The sequence below is a fragment of the Mesoplodon bidens genome (assembly GCF_964165515.1).
Source record: "Mesoplodon bidens genome assembly, chromosome: 18".
Lineage (NCBI taxonomy): Eukaryota > Metazoa > Chordata > Mammalia > Artiodactyla > Ziphiidae > Mesoplodon > Mesoplodon bidens.
This window is the reverse complement of record NC_138175.1, coordinates 36,500,981-36,528,950: the sequence shown is the minus strand read 5'-3', so window position 1 is coordinate 36,528,950 and position 27,970 is coordinate 36,500,981. Positions and strand designations below refer to the sequence as shown.

The window sequence follows — 27,970 nt, the reverse complement described above, 5'->3', positions numbered from 1 at the left end:
TAAAATGCCTCAGGCTTTCAAAGTTAATATTACCTTTGGTGATCATACTTCTCTCCAAATAATATGTTTTCTCTCACATTTCCCTGAAAGATCCATGCTTGCTGGGAAACGCAGGCCAGAGTCCCGTTGACGTCCACGATCCCTTGTTGTAACTGCATCTGGAGCAACAACACCAGACAACCTTCAGGAGCCAGGCCTTGCCACCTTCTCCTCGGGGGCCTATTGCACACTTGTCCCCCACTTACTGTATGAGCACTGATTCGGAAGGTGCAAGAGGGTGACAGGCTGTCTTGCCACACACTGCAAAGCCCGGCTGTCCAGACCAAGGGTCTCAAAGTCAAACATCTGCGAGAGGCCAGGTGGGAATGTTCCAGAAGGGGCAGAGGTGAGCCCTGTGCTCTGGAGAGCACAGGCTGCAGGGCTGCTGCTGGCACACGTGCACCTTTGTGCAGCTAGGATGAGATGCTTTCTGAACAGACCCATCGCAAAGGCTCCCTCTTCCCCCAGGTGCACTGGCTAGACCCCACCCTCCTCAGCCAGGCCCCCAGGGAGAGGGCACAGCCTGCACTGCTGTGGATGGTGGCCCTGGCATGCCCCATCCTAAGGAAGCAACCTTGACTCCATTGCACAGTTGGTGCCAAGCAAGGTTGCAAGCCTGCTGTGGTGAGTTTCTAATTTTTCAAGAGGATCGGAAAGTCTAGTGTCATGTGGAACTTCTGAACTTTCAAAACAATGAGGAATCCAATTAAGAAACATGCATGGGCTCCCATCTGTGACCCTGAGTACCCATGTTCATTTAAGATGGCCCTTCGTGGTGAGCCTCAACAGATAACGGGAGAGGCTAGTGGTGGTGCCATGTTTGTAGCTGTCAGGAAAGGGTGTATGAGGCAGACCGTGGTACTCAGGGCTGGTGCTTATGGGCCAGTGGCAGTGTGTTGGGGACAGCCAAGGACCATAGCCAAGGTGGCCGAGGGATGTGACTCCTTTCCTCCTCAGGAATGGTCTAAGGGATAGAGAACATTAGACTTGGAGACGAGAGAATGATAATAAAACAACAACAACAACAACAACTATAATAATAATAGCTAAAATGAATAGGGTGTATGCCAGGCACTGTGTTAAGTACATATAAAACGCTAATCACTGTGGCTGGCGCTGGGAATTGTCCTGTGACTACTATTATATCAGTTACCTCATTTAATCCTCATCACAACATCCTTAGCCCCATTTTACAGATGAGCCAACCAAGGCTCAGAGAGGTTAAGTGACTTATCCATGCTCATGAGACTGAGATTGCTGGTGAACCCACGCCGTCCAGAGCCCACTCACTTAAGCCAGTGACCACGTGAGGGGCCTGATCCCACCACTGTCACATGGGAGATGGATTCTGTTTTCTCTGGGACATTCCACAGGAGCAGACCATAGGGTAGAAGTTAAAAGGAGGCAAATTTTACTCCCATATACCTCAAATCTCTCTAAAGAGATCATGAGTTCCCCATCACTGGAAGCATCTGAGCAGAGGTTGACTCATCTCTTATAGGATTCAGTGGAAAGGACTCATGTTATGAGGTGGAGAATTGGGCTGGGTCACCTGTAATGCCCCTGCCGACTCTAGGGTGATCAAAGGCACTCACGCTGAATCCTGGAGCCTGAGGGACCGCCACAGCTCACCTGACTCAGCCCCTGCCTCCACCTTCAAGCAGGGAAGGAGTTGTCACTCTTTCTACAAATGAGTCAGCTGAGGCCAGAATGAGTCACCCTGGTCTGGAGGGGCTCTTCAGAGCCTAGCATCCCCCTGTCTCTACTGCAGGCAAAGACAATCCCAGGTGTCCAACCTTCCCTTTCTTTTCTTTTTTTTTTTTTTTTTTTTTTGCAGTACGCGGGCCTCTCACTCTTGTGGCCTCTCCCATTGCGGAGCACAGGCTCCGGACGCGCAGGTTCAGCGGCCATGGCTCACGGGCCCAGCCACTCTGCGGCATTTGGGATCTTCCCGGACCGGGGCACGAACCCGTGTCCCCTGCATCAGCAGGCGGACTCTCAACCACTGCGCCACCAGGGAAGCCCTCCAACCTTCCCTTTAAGAACACAGAGTGGAGAGAAAGAGAACTTAATTTCTTTCCCCAGGAAGTTTCTCATTCATTTGGAATGAGAAGCCTTGGCAACTGTGAACTATTCATTTACGGTGGATACAGTGAATGGCTTGGCCATTTCCCTGGGGTCAAGCAGCTAGAAGTAGCAGACAAAGGAGGAGAGTGCACCCGCCCTCCCTTGCTACCACGAGGTGTGCTTTGGTTCACACATTCATTCAGCTCCTCCTCCACTGAGGGGCAGCTGCTCAGGGCAGACGCTGGGGAAATGGAGATGGATCTAAAGTCACCGAGAGTCGCAGGTTCCTGGGTTTTTCCCCGCCAAGCTGCCTGGCCGGCCTTTCTATTTGGTACAGGCCAAGCATGTCATGAGAAAACCATGGATTTAATGACCCATTGCTTCCTTTGACCAAGATGGAGCTCCAGGCAAGGAAGCTATCGCTGCTTAACTCATGTCCTCAGGAGGCAAACTGGGGAGAGCACGTGGAAGGCCCGGCCCCGCCTGCCATGGGCCTGGAACTGCCAAGTGCATTGACCTCCTGGGCGTTGCTGTTAACACTGAGCACAGAGTCCAGTGCGGCCGAGCCCAGAGCCCCAAACGCAGCCGGCAGGGAACCACTCCATCGTCACAACGCCCAGCACACAGCTTACCTGTCCTAGGAGAGCTGCAGGGAGGGAGGTCTTTCCACTTCCAACATTCCCACAGGTGCCCACGACCTTCCCCTACCAGAGCAACAGAAAAAAGACAGTCATTCTCCGAGTTCTTAGAGGGTCACCACCAAACTGCACTGGCCAGGCCAGGCAGGGACCAGTGGGGCACTGCTGGCTCTGTGAGGTGGCGGTTGCAGCCTCGCCCCCCAACCCCGATACACGGCCTCATAGGAGGCAGGAGCCTCAGTCTTAATTAAGAGCCTCCCCTGCACAACCCAGCACAGCACCCAGAGGGCTTCTAGAAATCATGTATAAGCACCGATGCAGAACAGCCTTGCGCTGCTCTGGGACACACAGGCCCTGAACATGAGGGTGGTCCTGTGCCGCGACTCCAGGAAAGTAAATCTAATGGACGTCAAAGGCTGCACAACCCAGAGGGACAGTGACAGCCTGCAAGTACAGAAGGCTGGGTGCTTTTTAAAAGTCCTCTTAAAGCATCCTCCCTCCATGACAACTCAGTCTGAAATCACTGAGCAGTTATGCTGTTCCAGCGTGTTGGGTTCATGGATTTTTCTACAGCCTCAGGTTTATTAATTCAACTAACAAATCATTGCTAAAGCCTGCTTTGTGCCAGGTGCTGTTCTGAACACCAGCAATAGCACAATACAGCAAAGAACATCACAGTCAAAAGTCTGGGTCTGCCCGCACGGAGCTTATGTTTTAGTTGGGGAGACAGTAAACACGATAAGTAAGTAAAAGATGGCGTATGTCAGATACATGCCGTGGAAGCAAATAAAGCAGCGAGGAGACGGGGACGGGGAGGCTTACTGGACATGTGGGCCTCTTAGCTTGAGTTCTCCCAGAAGGAGACCCCAAAGCAAGGAATTGAGTGAAGGTAGCTTGCTGTGGAGGTGCAGAAAACACCAGCTGGGAGGAGGGGGATGGTACAGGAGGAGGAAGGTGCCCCATCAAGGGAGTGCTGTTAGGTCAGCTCCCACAGGAGGCCAAGGAAGCTCAATCCTGCTGGGAAACTCAAGGAATTGTGGAAACTGAGCATGGCTTTGTCCTCCCAATGGCTGAGGGAGTCAGGATAAGTAGCGAACAGTCAGTGTTTGAGAGCTGCTCCCTTGGCTGTTGACGTCTTGGCTTACTGAGGGTGGTGGGGAGGGCCCTCAGGCACACAGATGCAGATCTGGCAGTTGGAAGATGGCCAGGCCACACGGATGGGTCACTGACAGTACCTGCTACAGGTGATGTCTGAGTAAGACCCAGAGGGGGCAAGGGAGTGAGCCGTGTAGTTATGGGGGGGTGGGGGGCGGGGCACTGCTGGCAGAATAGGAGTCCATGTGGAGACTCTGAGGTGAGACCACTCTTGTGTTCAAGCAGATATTGCAATGCAGCAGTTGGAACATCTAGAACATTCTCACTGAGACCTGCTCCCAGTGATGCCTCAGAGCAAAGATGCCCAGCACGGGGCCAAATGTGGCTTCTTTCCCACCTGAGCTAGACCAGAGGGCCCCTCGCCTGCCTGCTACCCCCAGCACAAGAGGGCTGTTGCCTGTCATCATTCAGCCCTTGGATAAGTCTTTACTGAACACCAGATACTGCACTAGGCACTGGCAATAAAACAGTGATCAGGGCAGACGCAGTCCCTGCCTTTACTGTCACTGGCGCTGCAGGTAAGTGAAGTGGATCCATTTTAATTCCACCAAAAGGACTACAAGGAACTGGGGCATTATGAAGACTTTGGGACAAAGAGACGCAGGATGGATCCAGCTTCCCTAGACACTTGACTCTTTGTTGAGTCCTGTCCACTACTTGTGGCCAGATCTAAGCCTTCTAGATTCATCCTTGTCTTCAGCAGGAAATCCATGAGGCCTGCACCCCTGAGTTTCTGATTATTTGGAAAACATTATCAGAAACCTACTCTGTGCCAGGCTCTGGGCTCAGTGTAAGGCCACACGACTGTGAACGAGTTCGCAGATACGTGCCCTGACCTCAAGGAGGCTATGGTCTAATGGAATCTTAGATCTAAATTTGGAAAAAACATAGATGCCTTGAGTTTAGGACATTTAAGGGCAGCACTTAAGCTGGACATGATTGTTAGAGGAAAAAGGCCACAGCAATAGCTCCCGTCCGTGAGGACTTAGCATTTGTGCGTGAGGTGTCTTTCCGTCCTCCCATCCACCTTGTGAAGTGGGTACTATTATTAAAATACCCATGGAGCAGGTAAAGAAACTGGCTTGAAGAGGTTAGGCAATGTGCTCAAGGCCATGCAGCTGGCGAGTGGCTGGGACTGGAACCCGGGTCCACCAGGCTAGGGAGGCATAGCCCTCATCCCCAAGATATTGTGCTGCACCCTTTGTCTTCACCTTATTTCACAAAGTATTTGACCATGTCCTTGACGACAAGTCATGAGCCACCAACATGCTGAAAAGGAGGAAAGCAATTGAAGGGCTAAGAGGAGGCTTCTTTACAACACGAGAGCAGTTCACTGAGTCCTCCCTGGAGCAACGCTGAAGGCATGGTTGAAGTAATCTGGGTGCTGCACGTCATAGGCAGGGAAAAGTGATGAGAAAGCAAGTGGGCTGCGCACAGCAGGACTTCACTGAGAGCCAAGCTCAACTGCACTCAGCCAACCAAATATCATTTCCAATGAATATGTGCAGAGAGCCTTGTGAGCCACAAGAGGTATCACTCTACACCAGCTATTGAGCCTAGCGTCACATAATACATAAGAACCTCTCCCTCTATAGTGCTCACATGGGGAAAGGGTGAGTCAACAAGATGGGAGATTCAAATATTAGGCCCAAGATTAATGCTGAGCCCTTTGCAGCAAAATCAAAACTGCCATCCGGGGAGCACGGCTGACAAGTACCCAGGGCAAGAAAACCACATGCAAGAGAAGGTCAAACATTCCCCAAATGCAGAGCTGCTCTAAGGACTCTACCCTCCAATCCCAAGGGGAGGGGAGCAGCCAGCAGAATCTGGCTGGCTTCTGTTCCTAAGCTGCCTGTGGCACTCATTTTGCTTTTTACAAGAGCGGTGTTGCTTGGTGGTTAAGAGCAGATGGTGACACCAGGCACCCTGGGTGTGAAGCCCTCTTCTGCCACTTTCGAGCTGTTTGACTTGGACGAGTTATTTAACGTGCTGTGTCTCTGGTTCCTCAGTCATAAAGTGGGGCTGCTATACACCCACCTCATAAGGTTATTGGGGTAGCTAAATGACTTAATTATGTGCCTCATAAATAGAAATTACTCATAACTATCAGCTATTATAATCTATTATTGGACTCCAACGTGAAATTAAGAACAAATCTGAAAAGACTTATGAAAGCTAGTCAGTTTGAGTCTAGCCACCTGAAATGGATTGTCCATTAAACACTGCAACTGGCTCTCAACTCCTGTGGAATTTGAAGATCGACACTAATACAACCACTAAGACAACGGTATTCTCTCAGTTTGAAGAGATGTCTCCAGGGTTCATTTGCATAGCTTTAAAATTTGGGGAGAAATGGAGACGTCCCACCACAACCTCCTGCTCAAACTGAATTATATTCAGCCTTGAGAAGGCCATGGTCATGTGACACAAGGAAGAAGGATGGAGGCCACACCTTTGGAACACATACCCACCTTTCTCACCACAAAGCTTATATTGTGCAGAATCGATCTGGGGCTGCCACGTTGCTCCTGGGCGCTGGTGACTCCCTGACCTGATGGACTCAAACTGTATGCCTCTGGCCTCTGTTTCTTAAGAAGATGCTTCTTCTGGTTCTGCACTTTCTTTAGGTCACTTTTCTCCCTGGTTTCTTGCTCCCATGTCAAGGTGGCATTTGCTAAAAGCAAGACTGTATCTGGGTCTTCTGGTTGGGTGATGTAAGATGAGGGGCTTTTAGCTATGAGAATTTTCTAAGAGTAAAGAAACAAAATTAACTTGGCAGACGTCATCCATTTGCAAGGATCATCCCAGTATATCTTCTAATGACCCCAAATCACAATCTTGGGAATTCTACCTGGGACATCCAGGAAAGGTATTCTGAAGATATTCCCCGAGGAGAAGCTGCAGCAAAAATAGTCGATTAGCTCATACTATGTAGAACGGATGCTTTTTTAACCACAAGGCCTATCTGGGTCACCCACATTGGAGAATGCTGATCCCAGCTACAATTTACCCTTATGCCCAAGATGGCCAGCTTTTGCCAGTCTTTGGGTGGTTGGCTTCACTGCTTGACACTAATGCTTATGAAACCAAGGTCACATGCTCAGTCTCTGCTGTGTCTTCTTCCTAAGTCCCCACTCAGCTCAGTTCAACAAAACACCTGCCAAGTGCCTACTCTGGGCCAGATTCTGGGGTAAACAGCAGAAATGCAAATATTAATAATAAGGCATCCTTCCTGTCCTTGAAGAGACTGCAGTCCAGGTGGAGACGGGAACATGCACAGATCATTTCAGTGAAATGTGACAGGGACAAAGCCCTGTAACTGCCAGAGATGGGACACTTGGCTCTGCATCCTGGAGGCCCATGTAATTGATGCCTGAGCTGAGTCTGTACAGTGCTGTACAGGCAAAGATGAGGGAGGGGTTAGGGGAGGAGAGCTTTCTAGTAGAGGGCACAGCATGAGCAAAAACAGGCAATAGCGTGGTTTGGGGGGATGAGAGGTATAAGACAAGAAATTCAGTATAACCGAGGGCCAGAGCTCAAGGTAGGAAGGGGATAAGAAATGAAGTGGAGACATAACTGAGGATCTGCTGATGGAGGACTCAGGCTCAGTCCTGGAGAGTGAAGGACAAGGATTTCAAGCAGGTTAATGTCAGTGATCAGACAAATATTTTAAAGCTCAATTAACAGTGCAATATGGATTTGAAAAGGACAACACTGGGAAAAGACAATTGGTTCTTCGGTCAGTGTGATAGTTCAGATGAGAGACTATGAAGTCTTGAATGAAGGTGATGACACTAGGGACAGAGTGGAGGTTGCAGAGTCAAGAAATATCATTGTTCCTCTAGTCTAAGATATTGGGTATCATTACACAATTAATGTGATGAGGTTAACTCTGTGTTTTGTTCAAAATGTAATAACTCAACCGTGCACCTTCCAATCCAGTTTCATAAATGGTGCCTTTTAAAATTGAAGGAATACAGTGATCAGGAGGTGAGCCAACAGGATTCTTTTTTTTCTTTTAACTATTATTTGTGTCATTCTTTTTCTGTTTTTTAAATTTTTTGGCCACGTCGGGTCTTCGTTGCTGTGCGCGGGCTTTCTCTAGTTGTGTCGAGCGGGGGCCACTCTTCGTTGCAGTGCACAGGCTTCTCATTGTAGTGGCTTCTCTTGTTGCGGAGCACAGGCTCTAGGCACATAGGCTTCAGTAGTTGTGGCACACGGGCTCAGAAGTTGTGGCTCATGGGCTCTAGAGCACAGGCTCAGTAGTTGTGGTGCACGGGCTTAGTTGCTCTGTGGCATGTGGGATCTTCCCGGACCAGGGCTCGAACCCATGTCCCCTGCATTGGCAGGAGGATTCTTAACTACTGCACCACCAGGAAAGTCCCAACAGGATTCTTGATTGGTTAAATGTGGATGGTAAGGGAGAAGAGGGATACAGGCACCTAGGATGCTTAAAATGACCTCCACATTTCAGACCTGAGTGAATAAGATCTTCCAATCAATTCACAGAGGTCTGAATGCACTGTTCTCTTGCCTGAAATGTGCTTCTTCTTTTCCTTTCCTTGCCTCAACTTCAAAACCACTTTATCTGCCCTTCCTACACATCACGTTCACCCTTACTATATATAGCAATTACTGGGATACCTGGTCCTGTACTAGACTGGAGGCTCTTAAGAGTAAAGACTCTCTTCCTTGTAGTTGCACTTTCCACAGTGCCTTGCATATAGGAAGCATGCAGTAAATCTTATTTGCATTTTCCACAATGCCTTGCATATAGGAAGCATACAGTAAATCTTTTTTTTTAATTGAGATATAGTTGATTTACAATATTAATCTCACGTACACAACATAGTGATTCAAAGTTTTTATAGATTATACTCCATTTAAAGTTATTATAAAATATTGGCTATATTCCTGTGCTGTACAATATATCCTTGCAGTTTATTTATTTTATACATAACAGTTTGTACCGCTTAATCCCCTGTTCCTATCGTGCCCCTTCCCCTTCCCTCTCCCCACTGGTAACCACTAGTTTGTTCTCTATATCTGTGAGTTTGTTTCCTTTTTGTTATATTCAGGGTTTTATGCTTTACTTTTTTAGACTTCACATATACATGATATCATTCAGTATTTGTCTTTCTTTGTCTGACTTATTTCACTTAGCATAATGCCCTCCAAGTCCATCCACGCTGCTACAAATGGCAAAATTTCATTCTTTTTATGGCTGAGTAATATTCTATTGTGTATATGTACCACTATCTTCCTTATCCATTCATCTCTCAATGGACACTTAGGTTCCTTCCATATCTTGGCTTTTGTAAATAACGCTGCTATGAACATTGTGGTGCATGTATCTTTTCAAATTAGTGTTCTGTTTTCTTCAGATATATACCCCAGAGTGGAATTGCTGGGTCATATGGTAGTTCTATTTTTAGTTTTTTGAGGAATCTCCACACTGTTGTTTTCTATAGTGACTGCACAAATTTACCTTCTACCAACAGTATACGAGGGTTCTCTTTTTTCCACATCCTCCCCGACATCTGTAATTTGTGTTCTTTTTGATGATAGACATTCTGGCAGGTGTGAGGTGACATCTCATTGTGGTTTTGATTTGCATTTCCCTGATGATTAGCGATGTTGAGCATCTTTTCATGTGCCTGTTGGCGTCTGCATTTCCTCTTTGGAAAAATTTCTGTTCAGTTCTTTTGCCCATTTCTAATTGGGTTGTTTGGGTTTTTGATGTTGAGTTGTATGAGCTGTTTATATATGTTGGAGATTAACCCCTTATCAGTCATATCATTTGCAAATATTTTCTTCCATTCAGTAGGTTGTCTTTTCGTTTTGTCAATGCTTTCCTTTGCTGTGCTACTGTCAAATTCTCCCTTTATATCTGTTAGTATTTGCTTTATGTATTTAAGTGGGTCCTATGTTGAGTGCATATGTATTTATAATTGTTATATTTTCTTCTTGGATTGATCCTTTAATCATTACGTAATGTCTTTGTTTCTTGTAACAGTCTTTGTTTTAAAGTCTATTTTTTCTGATATAAGTATTGCTTCTCCAGTTTTCTTTCGATTTCCATCTGCATGGAATGCCTTTTCCATCCCCTCACTTTCAATCTGTGGGTGTCTTTAGATCTGAAGTGAGTCTCTTGCAGGCAGCATGTATATGGGTTTTGTTTTCATATCTATTCAGCCACTCTATGCCTTTTGGTTGGAGCATTTAGTCCATTTACATTTAAAGTAATAATGGGTAGTTATCATCATTTTGTTAATTGTCTTGGGGTTGTTTTTGTAGTTCTTTTTTGTTCTTTTCTCCTTTTGCTCTCTTCCTTTGTGATTTGATGACAATCTTTAGTGTTATGTTTGGATTCCTTTCTTTTGTGTGTGTGTTTATCTATTATAAATGTATGGTTTGTGGTTACCATGAGGTTTATATATAGCAATCTATACATATATATACACGATTATTTTAAGTTGCTGATCTCCTAATTTCAAATGCATTTTAACAACCCTGCGTTTTTACTCTCTTCCCCCACAAGTACTGTTTTTCCATATTTTACATCAATTTGTTTTGTTATCGCTTAACTATATATTGTAGATTTAGATGATTTTACTACTTTTGTCTTTTAACCTTCCTACCAATTTTATACATAGTTGATTAACTACCTTTACTGTATATTTGTCCTTACTGATAAGCTTTTTCCTTTTGTGATTTTCATGTTTCTAGTTGTGGTCTTTTCTTTCTAGCTTAGAGAAGTTCCTTTAACATTTCTTGTAAAGCTGGTTTGATGGTTCTGAACTCTTTTAGCTTTTGCTTCTCTGTAAAGTTTTGAACTCTCCATCAAATCTGAATGAGAGTCTTGTTGTGTAGAGTATTCTTGGTTGTAGTTTTTCCCCTTTCATCACTTTAAATATATCGTGCCACTCCCTTCTGACCTGCAGAGTTTCTGCTGAAGTCAGCTGATAGCCTTATGGGAGTTTCCTTGTATGTAACTTGTTGCTTTCCCTTGCTGCTTTTTTTTTTTTTTTTTTTTAATGTCGGTTCATTGGTTTATTTATTTTTGGCTATGTTGGGTCTTCGTTTCTGTGCGAGGGCTTTCTCCAGTTGCGGCAAGCGGGGGCCACTCTTCATCGCGGTGCACGGGCCTCTCACTATCGTGGCCTCTCTTGTTGCAGAGCACAGGATCCAGACGCGCAGGCTCAGTAGTTGTGGCTCACGGGCCTAGTTGCTCTGCGGCATGTGGGATCTTCCCAGACCAGGGCTCGAACCCGTGTCCCCTGCATTGGCAGGCAGATTCTCAACCACTGCGCCACCAGGGAAGCCCTCCCTTGCTGCTTTTAATAGTCTCTCTTTATCTTTAATTTTTGCCATTTTAATTACAATGTGTCTTTGTGTAGTTCTCTTTGAGTTGATCCTGTTTGGGACTCACACAGTAAATCTTTGATGAATGAATAAATTAATAAATAAAATGACTAAATGAGTGTATAAATATGGTGCCCCCCCCACCATCTTCATCACTTCTGTCACCACACACATCCTAGGACAAACTAGGTAGGCAACGGGGAGATAGTTCAGTGCAAACTGAACCCCACTCCTGGAACAAGTTAAGATTTATGGCTTGGAGAAAGAGTAGAGGGTCAGGAACATCATCTCCCTGGGTGGAGACTCCATCTCATTTTTATTAAAACGGCAGGCCACCTGTAATACTCTGCCTGTATCCTGCTTGATGCATATTTGTGTATCCAACACTGAATGGAGGGTCTTCTCCCAACACCCACCAAACCAGTGACCCAGCCCTCCAATGGGATGACACAGCCTCCCCTAATCTGGGAATTTTCCTGCCCCAAAGTGAGATCTTTCTTCCCTGCTCACCCAGTGTTAGTTATACCTTCATTCTCCTTAGAGAGACATTGGCTTCAGCTGCTGCTTTGACCGAGAAAGGTAAGATTGCAATTGAAAACTTCATTACATTAAACATGGCAATCACACTAAATGCCTGAAGAACAAAAGAGAGGTATAAAATTCAGGATGGGATGTTGCCTTGGCTTTGAACCATTAAGTCCATGGGGATTAAACTTCCTGAGATGAGAAACAGTAGCACAGTTGGGATTCTCAGAGGAAAAATTTTCTCATTTCATGGCTCAGAAATCATGGGTTGGCAAATTAAAGGTATTAACATCTTAAACTATTTTGCGTTTGGATTTTCACCAAAATGGTGGGAAACTTATCCCCTTATCTCTGTCAATCCAGAGGATAAGGTCTGAAAAGTGCCTCTAATTGAGTGCCTTTGGAAATCTCCATCCATAGCATATCCTTATTTGGTGTAGACCATTCGCTCAAAAACATATGCAGATTTTTCCTAAATTATTCCCTTCTCTTAGTTGCTTCAGAGGCATCTGACCCTTCAGAGATAGAGCATCCTTTTACATACCACACAGAGACCAGTGTTGAAGGTGGAAGCTCCCTAGCATGATGTGCCTGGCCCAGGCTGGTTGCTGGTTCTCCTTCCCTCAGGGTCTGGCCTCCATGCCCTGTCTCCACACACACATAAGGGACCAATTTGAGAGCCTCGGTTCCACTGTCATTTCCAAAACAATGAACAATGACCTCCCTTCACTAGGGCCTTCCCCACTGAGCCCTGCCTGGTGGGTGGATAATATCATATAGCCTCAATGAAGAGAAGTTTCCTTGCTCTGTGGGTGCCCCACAGGGGGCATGATCTCATCTCTCAGCTTTCATCTTCTCATCTGTCCAACTTGTAATTAGCAGCCTCTCCCTAACCACCCATCTAAGAAATTAAAAACACAACTTCCATCGACAAATCTGGAGTGATCCTTCCTGCTGTTGAATGGGCCCCACGGACAGGGCCCCCAGGCTTCAACTAATTCTAGTTAGTTCATTAAGAGGATGATGAAGGATGCTCCCTTCATCACATCTGGTCCCAAATACATCCCCAAAGAGAGTTCAGCTCCCCCAGGTCCTAGAGCACTATCTTGGCTCAGGAAACCCAGGCCCTGGCTAGCAGAGCCCCCGGGCTGCCTGACGTAACAGCTCCTCAGGGCTGACCTCCTACTCATGTGGCTCTGGCAGAGGAGGAGACTGAAAGGGATTCTTCGTCCAAAGAAATACGATCCTCGCATTCAGGGAATTTGTTCTTGGTCTAGATTTCTTCTAAATCATCGTTTTAAAAAATATTAACAAGGTGCACTTAATTTGGTTTCAAATTAATTTGCCTGGTGTGTTCTGGGAAAAAAAAATTTTTGGGGGGTTTGGCATGGTAGACAGCAGCCACAATAATCCAATAGCGTTCATTCTGTACATCAACCATTGCTGTTCATTTTGGCTTTCGGTTCGTGGCTATGTTCAAGTCCCCAGAGTGTGTGAGAGAAAAATGTGTGTGAAGAAACTAAGAGAATTAAAGTATTTCCCAAAGAAACACGGGGCAGTAATTGGATTGACAGCGCCACAACGAATGTCCCAGAAGAGCATCCTGCCTTCTCAAATGTCCCCCCACACTCCCCTCCAGATCCCTGATTTTTGGTGCAATTCTTTTCTGGGGAGCATACCTCTCCTTGTTTTATTTCATTCTCTCTCTCTCTTTTTCTTGCCTTTGTGTTCTTTCTTCCAACCACTTCCCCTTCAGACACTGCTTTAATATTCAAAATGTTTGTTTCTTTATTTCAGTCAAGGGCCATTTCTTCTCTAGCTCAGGTCCTGAGCCCCTCACGTTCACTCCAATTCCCCTTCTGAGGCTTTCAACCTGAATATGCCTGGCCTGGCTGAGCATAAGGCTAATGAGAACAGCAACAACTTATGAAGCATTTACCGCATTCGAGGTGCTGACCGAGTGCTTTGTGTAAGACAACTTCTATCCTCACAAGACAACTTCTATCCTCACAACGACAGGGACTCTCATCACCCCATTTACAGATAATAAAACCGAGACGAGAGGTTCCGTGAATTGCTGTAAGTCATAGCTAGCAAGTGTGGAGTCGGGCTTTAAACGAGGGGGACCCTGATCCGGACACCACACTGCCTCTCCCGATACTGACACCTCTCCCACCCGGGGAACTTTCACCAACTCTCTTCTTGGCGTATATATGGATAAATAAGAATAAAATAGCCAAGGGCTCCTTGGTTTCAATGTCCAAACATAAAATTGTGTTCCAGCATTAACTACTATCCCTGCCCTGCTGTAGACTGAATAAGAATTGCTACTAAGCTCTCCTCGGCTCCCAGTCAGCTCAAGTACTTGTTTTAGAAGTCAGGGTGGAATTCTGCTGTTTTCTGGCTCACCGTGATTGGGTGTTCTGATGCCAGTGCCAAAGGAGCTACCCACCTGGCACTTGCAGAGTTGGGTACAGAAGAGGCCAGCTCTAAAGAGGTGCTTACCACTGGGGCAGTGAGCTTTCATCTCAGGAGGATGTGGCAGGTGAATGTCAGTACAATGGTGGATGCAATGGGGGCCAGTGCTGAGTTTCCACTTTGGACAAATCCAGCTTTTCCCAGTAATCTCCTTTCCCTCTTCCTTATATCTGTGAAATAGAAACAGTCCACGGTGGTCTTATTTTGCTTGTCAAGCACCAGCATTAAGAAACATATTACTCAATGGAATACTCCTCAGCCGTAAAAATGAATGAAATATTGCCATTTGCAGCAACAAGGGTGGACCTAGAGATTATCACACTAAGTGAAGTAAGTCAGACAGAGAAAGACAAATATCATATGATAGCACTTATATGTGGAATCTAAAAAAGTAATACAAATGAACTTATCTAGGAAACAGAAAGAGACTCACAGACATGGAGAACAAAGTATGGATACCGAAAGGGAAGGGGCAGGGAGAGGGATAAATTAGGAGTCTAGGATTAACAGATACACACGACTATATATAAAATAGATAAACAACAAGGAGTTACTGTAGAGCACAGGGAACTATACTCAATACCTTGTAACCTATAATGGAAAAGAATCTGAAAAAGAACATATATATTTTATATATATACATATATAATATATCTATGTATAACTGAATCACTTTACTGTACACCTGAAACTAATACAACATTGTACACCAACTATACTTCAATTAAAAAAAAAAAAGAAACATATTACTCCTGCCCTGCTCTCCTGCAAATGAGTGTTAAGGGCTCCTGTTGTGAAGTTTAAATGGGAGGAAGCACAGACAGCCCGAAGCACAATGCCAGCATGTACTGGGGGTTCAGTGCGAGTCAGCTGCCATTGCTGGATGGTTTCCAAGGTCCCTTCTGATCTGATTCTCTGTGTGTCAGGAGTCATACCCTCAGATGCCTACAGGGGTCAGGCAAGTAAGGTAAATGAAGGGAGTGGGCAGAGAGAAAGACCAGAGCGAGGATGTCCCAGGCTCACCAGACTGTTTTGAAGTCTGAGATGTGGAATTTTATGAGACATCTCCCTACGCTTAAATGTTGGGAACTAATTGAAAAAGTTAAAGTACTGTAGGGGCCAAACAAAACACATATGGCAGCCTGAAGACTGCCAGATTGAGGCCCCTGCCCTTTGTCTCAGGAACAGCTACAAAAACCCAAGAGCACATCTCTCTTCCGTAAGTCCAGATGAGGCCATGACTCCGCACCACTCACACATAAAATTCGAGCTTCCCTCCCCTGCTGTTTAAAGAGTCCTTAATGGGAATTCCAGCATCCTCTGCAAAAACCCTTTCACATTAGCAACATGGTGTCACAGCCCTTCTCGCTGAGTGCTGACTACAGACCAGGTGTTGGGCTGCATCCCGCACAGGCACGCTCTCCCTAGGCTGCTCTCACCACAGTGTGACATGGAAGAAGCCATCATTATGCCCTTCTGACAGTAGAGGAAAGGCCTAGCAGGTTAAGTGACTTGCCTCTTAAGAGGTTGGGATCCAAAGCATGCTGTCCACACGCCCTTCCCTTCAAGAACACCAGCCACCTCCTTCTCCCCACGCAAAGCCTCTAGGCCTTTGCTCCTGCCCAGGGGGCTTCCCCAGCTCCATCTGTGTCCACATCCCTGCTATCCTTCAGGGCCTGTCTAAAACGCCACCTCTGCCAGCAGGCTTTTCCTCATCTCTCACACCCGTGGAGCTCCTCTCAGTTTCTTTTGTGGCATTTTACCCATTTTATCCTATAATGAATTCACATGTTCACTCATTCAGCACATTTTAATCTGATGTCTGCTAAGGGCCAGGGTCTGTGCTGGGTGCTGGGGAATATAGGGACAAACAGGGTCTTGGCTCTTCCAGTAGGGGCGATAGACGATAAAGAAACAAACAAACAAGTAAATAAGATAATTATAAACTGTGTTGGGTAATATGAGAGAAATGAACAGGATGAAGTGATTAAGAGGTGAATGGGGAGTGGACCTGCTTGAGACTGTGGTCAAGAAGGTTTCTTGAGTCGGTGACATTGATTTCAGGAGACCCAAAGTCAAGACAAAGTCAGCATGAACATCTAGCAGAAGACATTCCAGGTGGAGGGAACAGCAACGGCAGAGATCCTGAGGCATGAATGGGTGTGGATGTTGCTCTAAAAACAGAAGGTTTGTGTGGCTCAAGCAGAGGTATCAAGGCCTGGATAAGATGTGATGAGGTTGGGAGGTCAGCAGGGGCCAGACTGTGCTGGATCTAACAGCCCATCGGAAGGAACCTGGACTTCATCCAAAAGAGCTAAATTTGAAAAAACCTAAGTGTGATAAGAGGCCACTAAAGCTTTTTCAGCAGGGGAGAGACAAGATCTGATTGACATTTTTAAAAGGTCACTCTGGCTGCTGAGTGCATCATGGGTTTTAGGGGGAAGGAGGAAAGCAGGGGTTGCATCTAGAAGTTCTTGCCATAGTCTGGAAGGGAGAGGATATTGCTTGGACTAGGGTGACAGTAGAATGAAGAGAAGCAGAAAGATTCCAGATATATTCTAGAAGTAGAGCCAACAAACTAATAGCTATTTTTGAGCTTAGTTAACTCATCCTCCCTCAATTTTAAAACTAGGGACCCTTTTCCTAATTATTTTGTGTGACTCCCATGGCCTTGCACATAGTAGGAACTTGGTACATATTTATTGAGTTAAACTGACTTGAATTAAATTGAGTTTTAAATTGAATTATGTCAAATGGAATCAAATTTAATCACATCAAATAAATTGTATTAAAGTGAGTTCAGTGTGTGAGGAAGTATTTCTGTCTTCAAAGAGGGTACAATAGGGTTGCCAGCATCCCAACCTGGGGCACTTCCTTTGGCAGTCTCAAAAGCAGGTTTTCTAAAGCCACTCCCTAAAATGTGGATACACAGCTTCAGGCCCAATTACATGCTGGTCTAAAAGTGTAATTGTGGATCCAGAGAGTTAGTTGTAAGGGTGGTTCAAATCATTAACCGGTCAACCACCTGAGTCTATGTCAGCAATTATGTAAATATTCCTGCAATTAGATTTGCATTTTTATTTGATTGAAATAGTCTTCATATCGTCTTTAAAACAAAACAGCTATATATGCATTCTCTTATCTGCCCAAAGCATGTCAAGTCAGTGAGACATCCGATCCTGATGAGGCTGCTGCCGGCGAGGAGGGGACATGTGTGTAAGTGTTAGTGTGTGTGTGTGTCCATGTGGACATCTTCCAAGTCAAGGAAATCAAGCTGAGCCAGCTCTTCTCCTGCTCATAATGTTTTAGTGGACTGTTTTTATGAAAGGTAACTGACCAGTACAAGAATTCACTGACCTCAGTATGGCTAAACCATATGTCACTCACCTGCTGAGCCCTTGGGTTCAGTAGAAGAGATGCCTGGGTCTATTCTAAAATCTCTGTAATTTTTTGAAAAGCCTACAGATCAGCTCGGGGGTCGCTTCAGCCAACTTCCAGAATGCCTGGCCCCAGGACCCTTAAGAACCCCTTAGAAGAGCACATTCTACAGGGTAAGTGGTTCTTTCAGCAACTGCTCATCCTACCTTGGATGGCATTCGTAAAAGATTTCTCCCAGGTGTACATTTTAATCAGCTTGATGCAGGTCAGAAACTCATTCATTATCTGAACTCGCTTATCTGTCACTGAAATTGCTGATCATCGAAAAGCTGAATTGAGCTTAGCCATAAATATCTGACATCGAGGTACAAACAGTGTGTTCAGAGAATTGCTGAGTTGCAGTTGGCCTAAAAATCCAGGGATTGGAGTGCAAGTGTCAGGAAAAGTTCTAAGGGAAGTTGGCCCGAGATTCTCAGCTGAATCCTTCCCTTGAGTTGTGGCTGATGTGCTCTGGGGGACACGACTGGGGTCAGGGCAGATGATGCAAATGCATGAATTGCCAGGATGCAAGGAAAGTGCTGGGGACTTTGACAAACTGAAGAAGCATACTCCCCTTCCCCAGGGTATTCAAATTCAAGTTGTAAAAATGCTGTACTGTTTGTGAGCTCAAAGTAAGGGCCCAGACTTCAGGGCCAGGCCCTGGACACAAAGTTCACTTCAGTGAGAGTGTGTGTGAAGTACAACAGCAAAGACCTGCCATTACATGGATGGGGATGAATAGCACATACACAGATATCACGATGAGAGCTGTGGGCCCCAGAATGAAAAAGGTGTACACCACACAGACAGCCATTAGGATAAGGATGGTGGCTGGCAAGGGGCAAAACAAGGCAGCTTCAAACAAAGAATAACTATCACTTGACAGTATATTGAGCACCTGGAAAGAAAGCACATGGGTTCAGCCTTTGGAAGGGCCACCTAAACATTTCCTCAACTGAAGCCTTTTGGAATGGCTGAGGGGTCTGAGGAAGGAAGAGAAAAACTGACTTATAGGGGGAGAGAATTGTCAGAGGACCAACAGGGTGAGTTTCGTGGGTCTCATTTTAGTATGACTTTGGAGAGGCCTGTCTTTTAGAACTTAGAATCCCAATGAAGAAAGGCTTAAGTACCACCTGGGAACATGCCGGCGAGGTTGCCAGCTGCCTACCTCATAGCTCTATCTCCTTCTTCCTTATTAGCACAACCCTGCTTAATCAGGGCATCCATGGGCCCAGCAAAAGGACCACATTTTCCAGCCTCCTTTGTGGAAGCATGGTGACCATGTAATTATGTTAAGGGCAATGAGGTATAAGCCAAAGTGCTGAATGGAACTTTGGGGATGAATTCTTACAGGGAGCCAACTCAACTTGGAAGTCTCCTTCCTCCTACCGGCTCTCTGAAACATGGTTGGGATGGCTGGACCTGCAGCTTCCATTCTGAACCATTATGGGAGCCATGTGCTAAGGTAGTGATGAAGAAAAATAGAAAAGCCTGGAAGTCCCCACTCCAGCCCCGGATCATCCTCTTCCAGACTCCTTTTACACAGAGTGAAATAAATCCATCCGGTTTAATCCACTGTTTTGGGGGTTTTCGGTTTATGCAACTGAATCTAATCGTAATTGATACAGGATATTTTGAACAAACTGAAAGAGCAAGTGTAAGAAAGAAACAAGTCTTTTCCCTTACTTCACACCACCCAGGTTTCCCTTGGCCAGGGCAATGTTCTCGTGTAAAGGGTGAAGATTTTATTGCTAAGGATTAAGGGCTTAAGAAAATGTCAGCTCTGAAGTCCAACAGGCATGGTCTTTGTTGGGACTTGGCATCCCAAATACTACACAGCTGGAATCATCAGATCCATTAGTCAATCAATTTTATTAAATGCTGTAGTGTTCTCTGTACTGCTTCAGTGTCCTCACTGACAATCAAAGGGATTGGATGAGGTCACCCCTCAGCCCTGTTCCAACTGGAACAGGGAAGCCTTTCCAAATTCTCCAGCTTGAATGGAGCTCTCCTTTCTCTGAATTCTTCTGGTGTTTTGAGTCTCCACCACTTCACTTAGCAAGGAGATGGGACATGATGGGCAGGATATTGACAACCCAAAGGGGGGCAGATATTCCATCCAGGAAGTACATCTCACACATATTCAGAAAACTCAGAATTTAGTTTCCTAAAGTTAAACTCCTTCTGGACCAACTTACCTCACCAACAGAGATGTGTGTCAGCCTCTTGAACGACACCAGGTTTTCGAAAACCAGGGTGGAGATGGTCGCCTTCGACCGGATCTCCGTGCAGTAATTTATGGCCCAGGCAAGGGCCCAAAAGAGAACTTTGGTAAACTCGGTGGTGAAAAGGGCTGTGCACAGGCTGACGCCAACCCAGACCTTCCTGGAGATGCTCTCAGTCTGCTGGAGGATTTGGTGAATGAGAATCATCCGTAAAACAGCGCGGTGAAGAGAGAAGAGTGCTGCTGGGGGTCCAGGTAGGTACAGGAGGCCTCAGATAACGTCAGCAAGCTGACTTTATGAGGCAAACTTTTTAATTAATTTCAGTGGCTGCTGCTGTGCTTGACAAGGATTAGCTTTATGAAAAACCACCCCCAAGGAGCGCAAAGATAACAACAACGCACTAAACCCACCAGATCGTAGAGAAAGTAAATAATGTCATTCTTTGCCAGTCTGGGGACCTGGGAGACAAGGCCGAAGAAGAGCCAGTGCGCTCACCGGCCCTATGGCTGCCGTGATCATGCACAGGATATTGGCCACGATATCCATCAAAACATGTGTCCTCTGGAATTTCCAGACCACCCGGCCCAGAGAGGCTTTCTTGGGACCCATCCTTTCTACCTCTTCATCCCAAAGCATGCGAAATCTGTGATGAAAGAACAGGAAGAAGGCAAAAGATTTACATTCCCACTTGCTGTTCAAAGCTACTCTGATGGAAAAAACTTTGCAAGAATTCTTAGCACAACCCCCATCCCTGGCAGTGGTGGCTTCAGAAGAACAGCATTTGTTCTCCCTTCTTCTTTTGGAGGGTGGATGGGACATGAGCGAGGCAGCGGGCAGAGCCCTGACACAGCACAAGCTGGTATCTGTCATTTGGGCTCTTTCCGGGCCTTGATTTCCTCCTCCTGCCTGTCTCTGGCACAATACCAGTTGTGATAAAAACACTGAGGCAACAGAGAAACCAAGAAAAAAATCTTCTCCAGGGCAGGGAGGAGTTTGTCCATTTCAAAGACCTGAAAGGAGGCCAGTGTGACAGGCGTGTGGGGACACGGGGAGGCAAGGCAGGGCCAGATCTCATGGGATCTCACAGTCCTCAGGAAGGAGATTAGATTGCAAAGGAAGCCACTGCAGGCTTTTAAGCGACGTGACAAGATCATTTTACGTATCTATAAGAACATCTGGCTGCTGTGAGGGTAGTGGGTTATGGGGGTGGGGAGCAAAGACGGAAGCAGGGAGACCACAGTGGGAGACCATCGGCATCCAGGTGGGAGGTGGCAGTGGCTTGACACTGGATTTAGGGAAAGGTGGTCAGGGGAGACAACAGGACTTACTGATGAATTAGATGTGGGAGAAAAGAAGAAGGGGGATCAGGGGCCCCAGTTTTCTGACTTGACCAACTGTGGGAATAGAGTTCACAGAGATGGGGAAAGGGGGAAGAGGGAACATCGCCAGGCGGGGCTGAAGATCAAGAATGCAGCTTTAGATATAGGATGCTTGTGAATCATCCAAGTCCGGTCAGATGCTGGGTGTATGAACTCAGAGTCTGGAAGAGAGGCATGGACTGAAGATAGTGCGTTATTAAGGTTGTCAACATGTGTCTGGTGGGTCAGCCTTTGCAAGAGAACATTAGCAGAGAAGGGAAGAGGATCTAAGTTGATGTTGGGTAGATGGAAGGCAACATTAAAAACCGACAGAGAGGTAGAAGGAAAACCTGGTCCACAGGCACTGGTCCAGCCCCTTTCCCTCCGTGCTCCCTGGCAACTTTCTCCAGACTATAGATTTTGGAAACTACCACTGACAGAGATTTCTGCAGGACACAGATGAGGGGATGACAATTGTAGGAGCAATTGCAAGAGCATGATTATAACTCCCAGCCCTTCAAGCATATGAGGCCAAAGAAAAGGAGAATTCCAGAAGAAATAAATGCAGAGAGAGGGCGATGAGATCTTCCCCATTGTTTAAGACATGAACCTTGAAGTTCAATGCAGCCGTTAGAAAGAATGAAGTTGAGGTTTTGGGCTGTGGAAAAATCTTTATAAGCTCGTCACTGAAAATAGCAAAATGGTTAACCATGAGATAGTATGCTTCAGTTTTTGTTCAAAGAAAAAAAGATGACCTGTGAGTAAGGAGGAAGAAGAAGAGGTATTGATCTGCAGAAGATGGTAGCACAGGGTGTGTTTAATCTGAGTAGAAAAAATCCAGGACAGATGCACACCAGCATTTAACAGTGCTGACCTCTGGGGAGTGGGCCTGGAGTACGATGGGGATACTTCCACTGCTTAAACTTCTGTTACTTTGACATTTCTATAATGAATCTGAATTAGGTTGAATCAATGAAATACATGTTTTTGCAAATCAAAATTGTCAAATATTGGAAGTTTTCATTTGGTTCAACCTAAACATATTTTGTAATATAAAAGCTCACAATATTCTGTAATAACCTAAATGGGAAAAGAATTTGAAAAAGAATAGATACATGTATGTGTATAACTGAATCACTTTGCTGTAACACCTGAAACTAATACAACATTGTTAATCAACTATACTCCAATATAAAATAAAAAAAATTTTTTTAAGTCCAATGACAATTTTTAAAGTGAAATACAACACCGTGCCTGGAAGCAGCCCAGGTGGTGTCCAGCCAGCACAGAGCAAAGTGAGATTCCAGCCACTCTTGCCCTGATGCGGTGCTCCTACAAAATAGCTGATAGCCCTGCCAGAATGGTCCTGAAGCCTCAGGCTCTCAAGAAGTTCATTCTCACTACCAAACCTCCCCAATACTCACCTCCCCTAGACTAGACCAGGAAGGTCAGTCAGCCCAGCCCTCATCTCAGAGATAAGCCATGAGAACAGCCACCCAACCAGTGGGCGTTGATTTCCGCAAAGGGAAATGGGAGCACACACAAGGACTCACAGGTCCCTTCCCAAAGTGGGCTCCTCTCTAGATGTGACCCAGACAAATCCTGGTACCTTTTGGCATTGGTGTCGAATGAGTCATATGGTGACAGTGGGGGCAGGGTGTCCACAGTCAGCGTGTGCTTGTAGCCTCTCACCATCACTGGCGTGAGCTAAGAGAATGTGGCAAAGAGAGCAGCCCTGCGTCATCCACAGGGTTGGGTGCCAGCCTAAAACAAGCGAAACACTCGGTGTTCCAGGTTTTTGAGGCCATTGCCTTGAGTCCCTGGCTGGAATTCTTAACTACAGTGATAACCAGAGCCACGCTCAGACCTGTGACTCACATCATCAGCCCCATGAGCAGCGGTGTGCTGGGCCAGCTCCTACCAGCTTGCAAGAGCTGATTGTTCGATTTTTAGGAATTCTGCAAGTCAGTTCTTAAACACAGCCTATATTAAAAATTAAATTACATAAATGTAAGTAAATTATCTTAAAGACAAAGGCAATCAATACTCAAAACTCATAGCTTCCAAGATTATTTTACTAGATTTTACTCGTATTTGTTCTTTAGATTATATAAGTTTATGGTGTCTGTGGTAGAAATACCACACAGGATAGGGCTCTATTACCATACATCTGTTCCCAACTTTGCGCTTAGTGACATCACGTTGAAATCAGCCATGGTAGGAGAATTTACACCAAAAAAGTGATAAATGCGATGAACCAGGGAATTTTTTAGTGAGCCAGTTGTTGAATATTTACCAGTGACCACCCCATGGGAAAGAGGGTACCTGCTCCATTTGGCATGAGGAAATGGAGACCCAGTAGCTGATCCTCAGAGGAGTTGGATGCCTGGCTTTTACTCTCAGGAGGATGGGGAGGGCCAGAGCACAGTGTGCCAAAGTAGAGGTGAGGCTGTCCAAGGAGGCAAGAGCTAGAGGCAAACTCATGGTTTATTGTGAGGATTAATACATGTAAGCTGTTACATAAATATTAGCTAGCAGATAAATAAGGAGGACAGGGGAAGTAAAAGGAGGGAGAAAATAGAAAGGGAAGTAGAGGAGGAAGAAGAAAAGGAAGAAACAATGAAGAAGGAGGAAGAGATATGTTTCTGCCCTTGAGGAACTAGCCATCTAAGATGGAATGAGAGTCAGAGACACAAGAGTGTTATCTACTAATTGCTGAGTGTTTGTTATATTCCAGGCCCTGAAAGAGCTTGGTATTTGTAGCAGATGCTGTCAAGATGCCCTGAGTCGCAGTCTCTGGTGGCGCAGTGGTTAAGAATCTTTGTCACATCCACCCCTGATCTCAGATGTGGAGGACAGCGCTGTGCAGCTCAGGCTCATGCTGACAGTATCCCATCTCACAGGTATCCTGTGCCTCTTTTCACTACTGGGTTTGGGGTCTTCTCAGAGCATAAGTGCAGCCCAGAATTGCAAGGGGCTAATGTCCCCAAGAAGAAAACCTAACTAATGGAGTACAGGAGCCCACGGACAAATGCCCCCACCGCCCATCCTATGGGTGGAAAATTGTACACTTCTCGGGGGAACCTAGTAGAATCCAGTCCCCATGTCTACAGCAGTGATGCTGATGACACACCCCATGTTCTCCTTCGCTGCCTCACTCTCCCTAAATCTTCCCTCCTGCTTCTTGAAATCACCTCCCAAATAAGCTACCTGTATCCAAGTTTTTGATTCAGGCTGTGCTTTTGGGAGAACCCAAGCTAAGATAATATTATTAAGGTACTATGTGCCTGGTGCATAGTAAATGTTTTCTAAGGGGTAACTTTAATGATGAAGTCATTCATTACCTCATATAATCCTAACAACTGCTCAGTGAGATAGGCAATTGAGAAATATTATGATCCCATTTCATAGACAAGAACATCAAGGCACAAAGGGGTTAGGGTACTTGCCCAAAATCTTATAGCTGGTCAGTGGTGAAGTAGGGATTCAAACCCAATGCTTGCTGACTCCAGGGTCCCATCATTCTCTTAAGCACTATCCCACATTTCCTCTCCACATTTCCTCTCACCTTAGAGGGCTCACAGGTATATCTTTGGTCCATGGCTTCTAGGAGAGAGCAGTGCTGTATCACCTCATTATAAAGATGCCACTTGGCCTTCTGCCGTTCAGAGGGCAGGCTATAGGGCACTTCTCATGTAGAAAAGGCAGCTTTCTATAATGTTATAGTTAATGTAATATTAAGAATACATATATAATATTATAATATGACGTTATAGTTAAGCATGTGAGCTTGGAAATCAGGCTGCCTGAGTTCTTATTCTGCGGTTCAAAACTGACCCAATTCTCTCTCCTCACCTGTATCCCAGACCCTTGAAGCTCCTTCCTTCAAGACATTTCTCCACACCTTGAATCTGTGCTGACTTGTGACTTGCTTTGGCCAATAGAATGCAGTGAAAGAAATGGTGTACCGGTTCTGTGCCTGAGTCTCAAGAAGGCCTATATGCTTCATCTCATCCTCTTGGCCACCCACTGCATTACTATGTGATCGAGGGCAGGTTAGCTTGCTCGAAGTTCATAGCCCATGTGGCCCACCTTCCCCCAGCCAGTCAACCCCCAGAAGCACAACCATCTTGTTGACCAGCAGATGCATAAGAAAGCCTGGTCAAGACCAGATAAATCACCCAATTAGGCTTAGCCCAAGTTGCTGACCCACCCATAAAATTGTAAACTAAATAAATGGTAATTGTTTCAGGCTACTAAATGTAGAGGCAGTTTGTTACAAAGCAAAATCTACCTGATTAAATTTGTGCAAGTTATTTAACCTTCCTGTGTCTCACTTACTCACCCATCAAATGAAGATAATCACAACACCTCCAGGGTGGTTGTGAAGAGTGAATGAGAAGATGTTTGTAAAGCACCTGAACAGGTCCTGGCACATGAAAAGCTCTCTTAAACCTTTCCTATTGTCTCCCTTTCACCAAAGGACAGGAGGATTCATGAAGTGAATGGTCAATAAATGAAAAAAATGGATGGATGGATGGATGGATGGATGGAAAGACAAAAGGACAAGCATATAGAGCATCAGCATGGGGAACAGGGTCAGGGTCCACTCTCCTGATGGGCTGGAAATGATTCCTAGAAGTTCTGCCCAGGACCTCCCTCCAATCCTCCTCCTGGCTTACCTTGCATAGAGTCTCACTGGGATCATGGTCTTCAAGCTGGGGTCATATCTCTCTGAAAATGATCTCCGCTGGCCTCGCCAGTCCAGATCAGAGATAAGGCAGGGGCCATCACCCACCATCTTGATGGCAGTCTAGAGCCCTGGGCTTCTAGCTTTGGGACCTTCGCTCTGCAGCAGAGAGATGAAGAGATGAGAAGATACTCTGGAATGAGATCAGGCAGCCCCTACTCCACCCAGACCAGCTCCCTTTCTCTGACCACTTAGACCTGGTTTCACCAATCAACCCTCCACATTCATGGGACAGCATGGCCAGAGACCCCACAACTCCCTCACCTCCACTAAGAGCCTTCCTTATTAGCAAAGACATTCTGTTCCTCTTCTTTCCCATTTTGGTTTGACTGGGAGCATAAAAGCCCGTTACAGGTTTTCTACCAGGAGCCAGCCCATGATCAAGACTGATTCCCAGCCTGGCAAAAGAACCCCAAGATGGTGGATTTTCTGTCTTATTGTGACCCAGAATGAAGTTTGTCACACATACAAGCCCTTTTTTCTCTCTGATTCTTTCAGATACCCAAGCTTGTACATCCACGTTCCCATGTCTCCACACCCAAGGATCAGAGAACTTCAACGAGACCACCTCTCAGGACCAGGCATATCTGAACAAGCCCACATTCCCCCCACTTCTGTGACCACTGCCCCAAAGGGAAACCAACAATCCAGGTAGAGAGGATACTTTTGGGAGTGCCTGTCCAGTCCACAAACCAACCACCCCATTCACCAATCACCTAAATGAAAAGAAAAGAGAATGATTCCTGAAGGTTTTCTATTTCTAGTTCCAATTCTTCCCTGATACACAGCTCTATTCTTGCCCTAGAGTTCTATGACATTCTGCTCCCCATATCCTATCAATAAATTCTCTTTTTTAATCTAAATATACAAAGTTGGTTTCTGTCACTTGCAACCAGAAGCCTCACTATCATAAATACATGGGTCCCCATCTTATGAATTCTTTCTGGAATTTTTCATGGCTATAAACATAAAATAAACCAATTCCCATTGAGGTTTTAATGGCTGATAAACCTATGGCATGTCAGAATTAGAAGTATCCTCAAATGCAATTTTTTATAAACTCCTCATTGAACAGAAGAGGAAACAAAGGCCCAGAGAAGCAAAGGGACTTACTCAAGAGTATATGTAGTAGTGACATCAGATTCATGGCTAAGACATACCTCATTTGTGCTTCCCTGACCCCTGTCCAACAAGAGCAATTTTGCAGGGGAAGCCACAGAATGTCTGAGAAAACCTCAGTGTCCCTAGCAGGGCTGACAGAAGGTATTTCTCTCCCAAAGGCAGTTAGTAAAGACTGGAGGAGGTGACTACTACTTCAAATGCATATGAGAAGTCTAACAAAGAGATAGGAATCATTAAAAAGAACCAAAAAATCGTGCTGGATCTGAAGAATACAACAAATAAAATGAAAACTGTAATAGAGTATCAACAGGAGGAAGAACTTGTAAGTTAGAAGACAAGAACTTTGAAATTATCCAGACAGAGGAGAACAAAGGAAAAAGAGAAAAGAAAGCATACATAATCTATGGAATACCACCAAAGGAAACAATTTGCAAATTATTGGAGTTTCAGAAGGAGAAGAGAGGGAAAAGGAGCTAGAAAACTAATTTAAAGAAATAATGACTGAGAACTTCTCAAATCTAGAGATTTTGATATCCCATTTCATGAAGCTAATAGGTCACCAAACAAACTGAATTTAAAGAGATCCTCTCCAAGACACATTTTAATAAAACTGTCAAAAATCAAATAAAGAGAGAATCTAAAAAGCAGCAAGAGGAAAGAAGCTTGTTACGTACAAGGAAATCCCCATAAATGTATTAGCAGATTTCTCAGCAGAAACCTTATAGGTCAGGAGAGGGTGGGATGGTATATTCAAAGCAGAGAAAGAAAAAAATGCCAACCAAGAATACTCTATCTGGGGCTTCCCTGGTGGCCAGTGGTTGAGAGTCCGCC

General features: G+C 45.4%; 2 protein-coding genes across 2 annotated transcripts in view; both read right to left on the bottom strand.

Annotated features, from left to right (window-relative positions):
* ABCC11 (ATP binding cassette subfamily C member 11) overlaps nt 1-27,970 on the bottom strand; it is a gene marked incomplete at both ends in the record, with an annotated part of 131,707 nt that overhangs the window by 30,718 nt on the left and 73,019 nt on the right.
* Nucleotides 30-26,068, bottom strand: LOC308606338 (ATP-binding cassette sub-family C member 12-like; the record flags this gene model as incomplete). The annotated part of the gene is given in 15 exon segments (XM_081217089.1): nt 30-158; nt 2,739-2,810; nt 6,371-6,646; nt 11,791-11,898; nt 14,295-14,312; nt 14,316-14,437; nt 17,852-17,963; nt 17,967-17,999; nt 18,409-18,582; nt 19,883-20,116; nt 20,405-20,552; nt 22,877-22,974; nt 22,978-22,994; nt 22,997-23,031; nt 25,950-26,068. Coding segments are annotated over 15 exon segments (1,695 nt in total).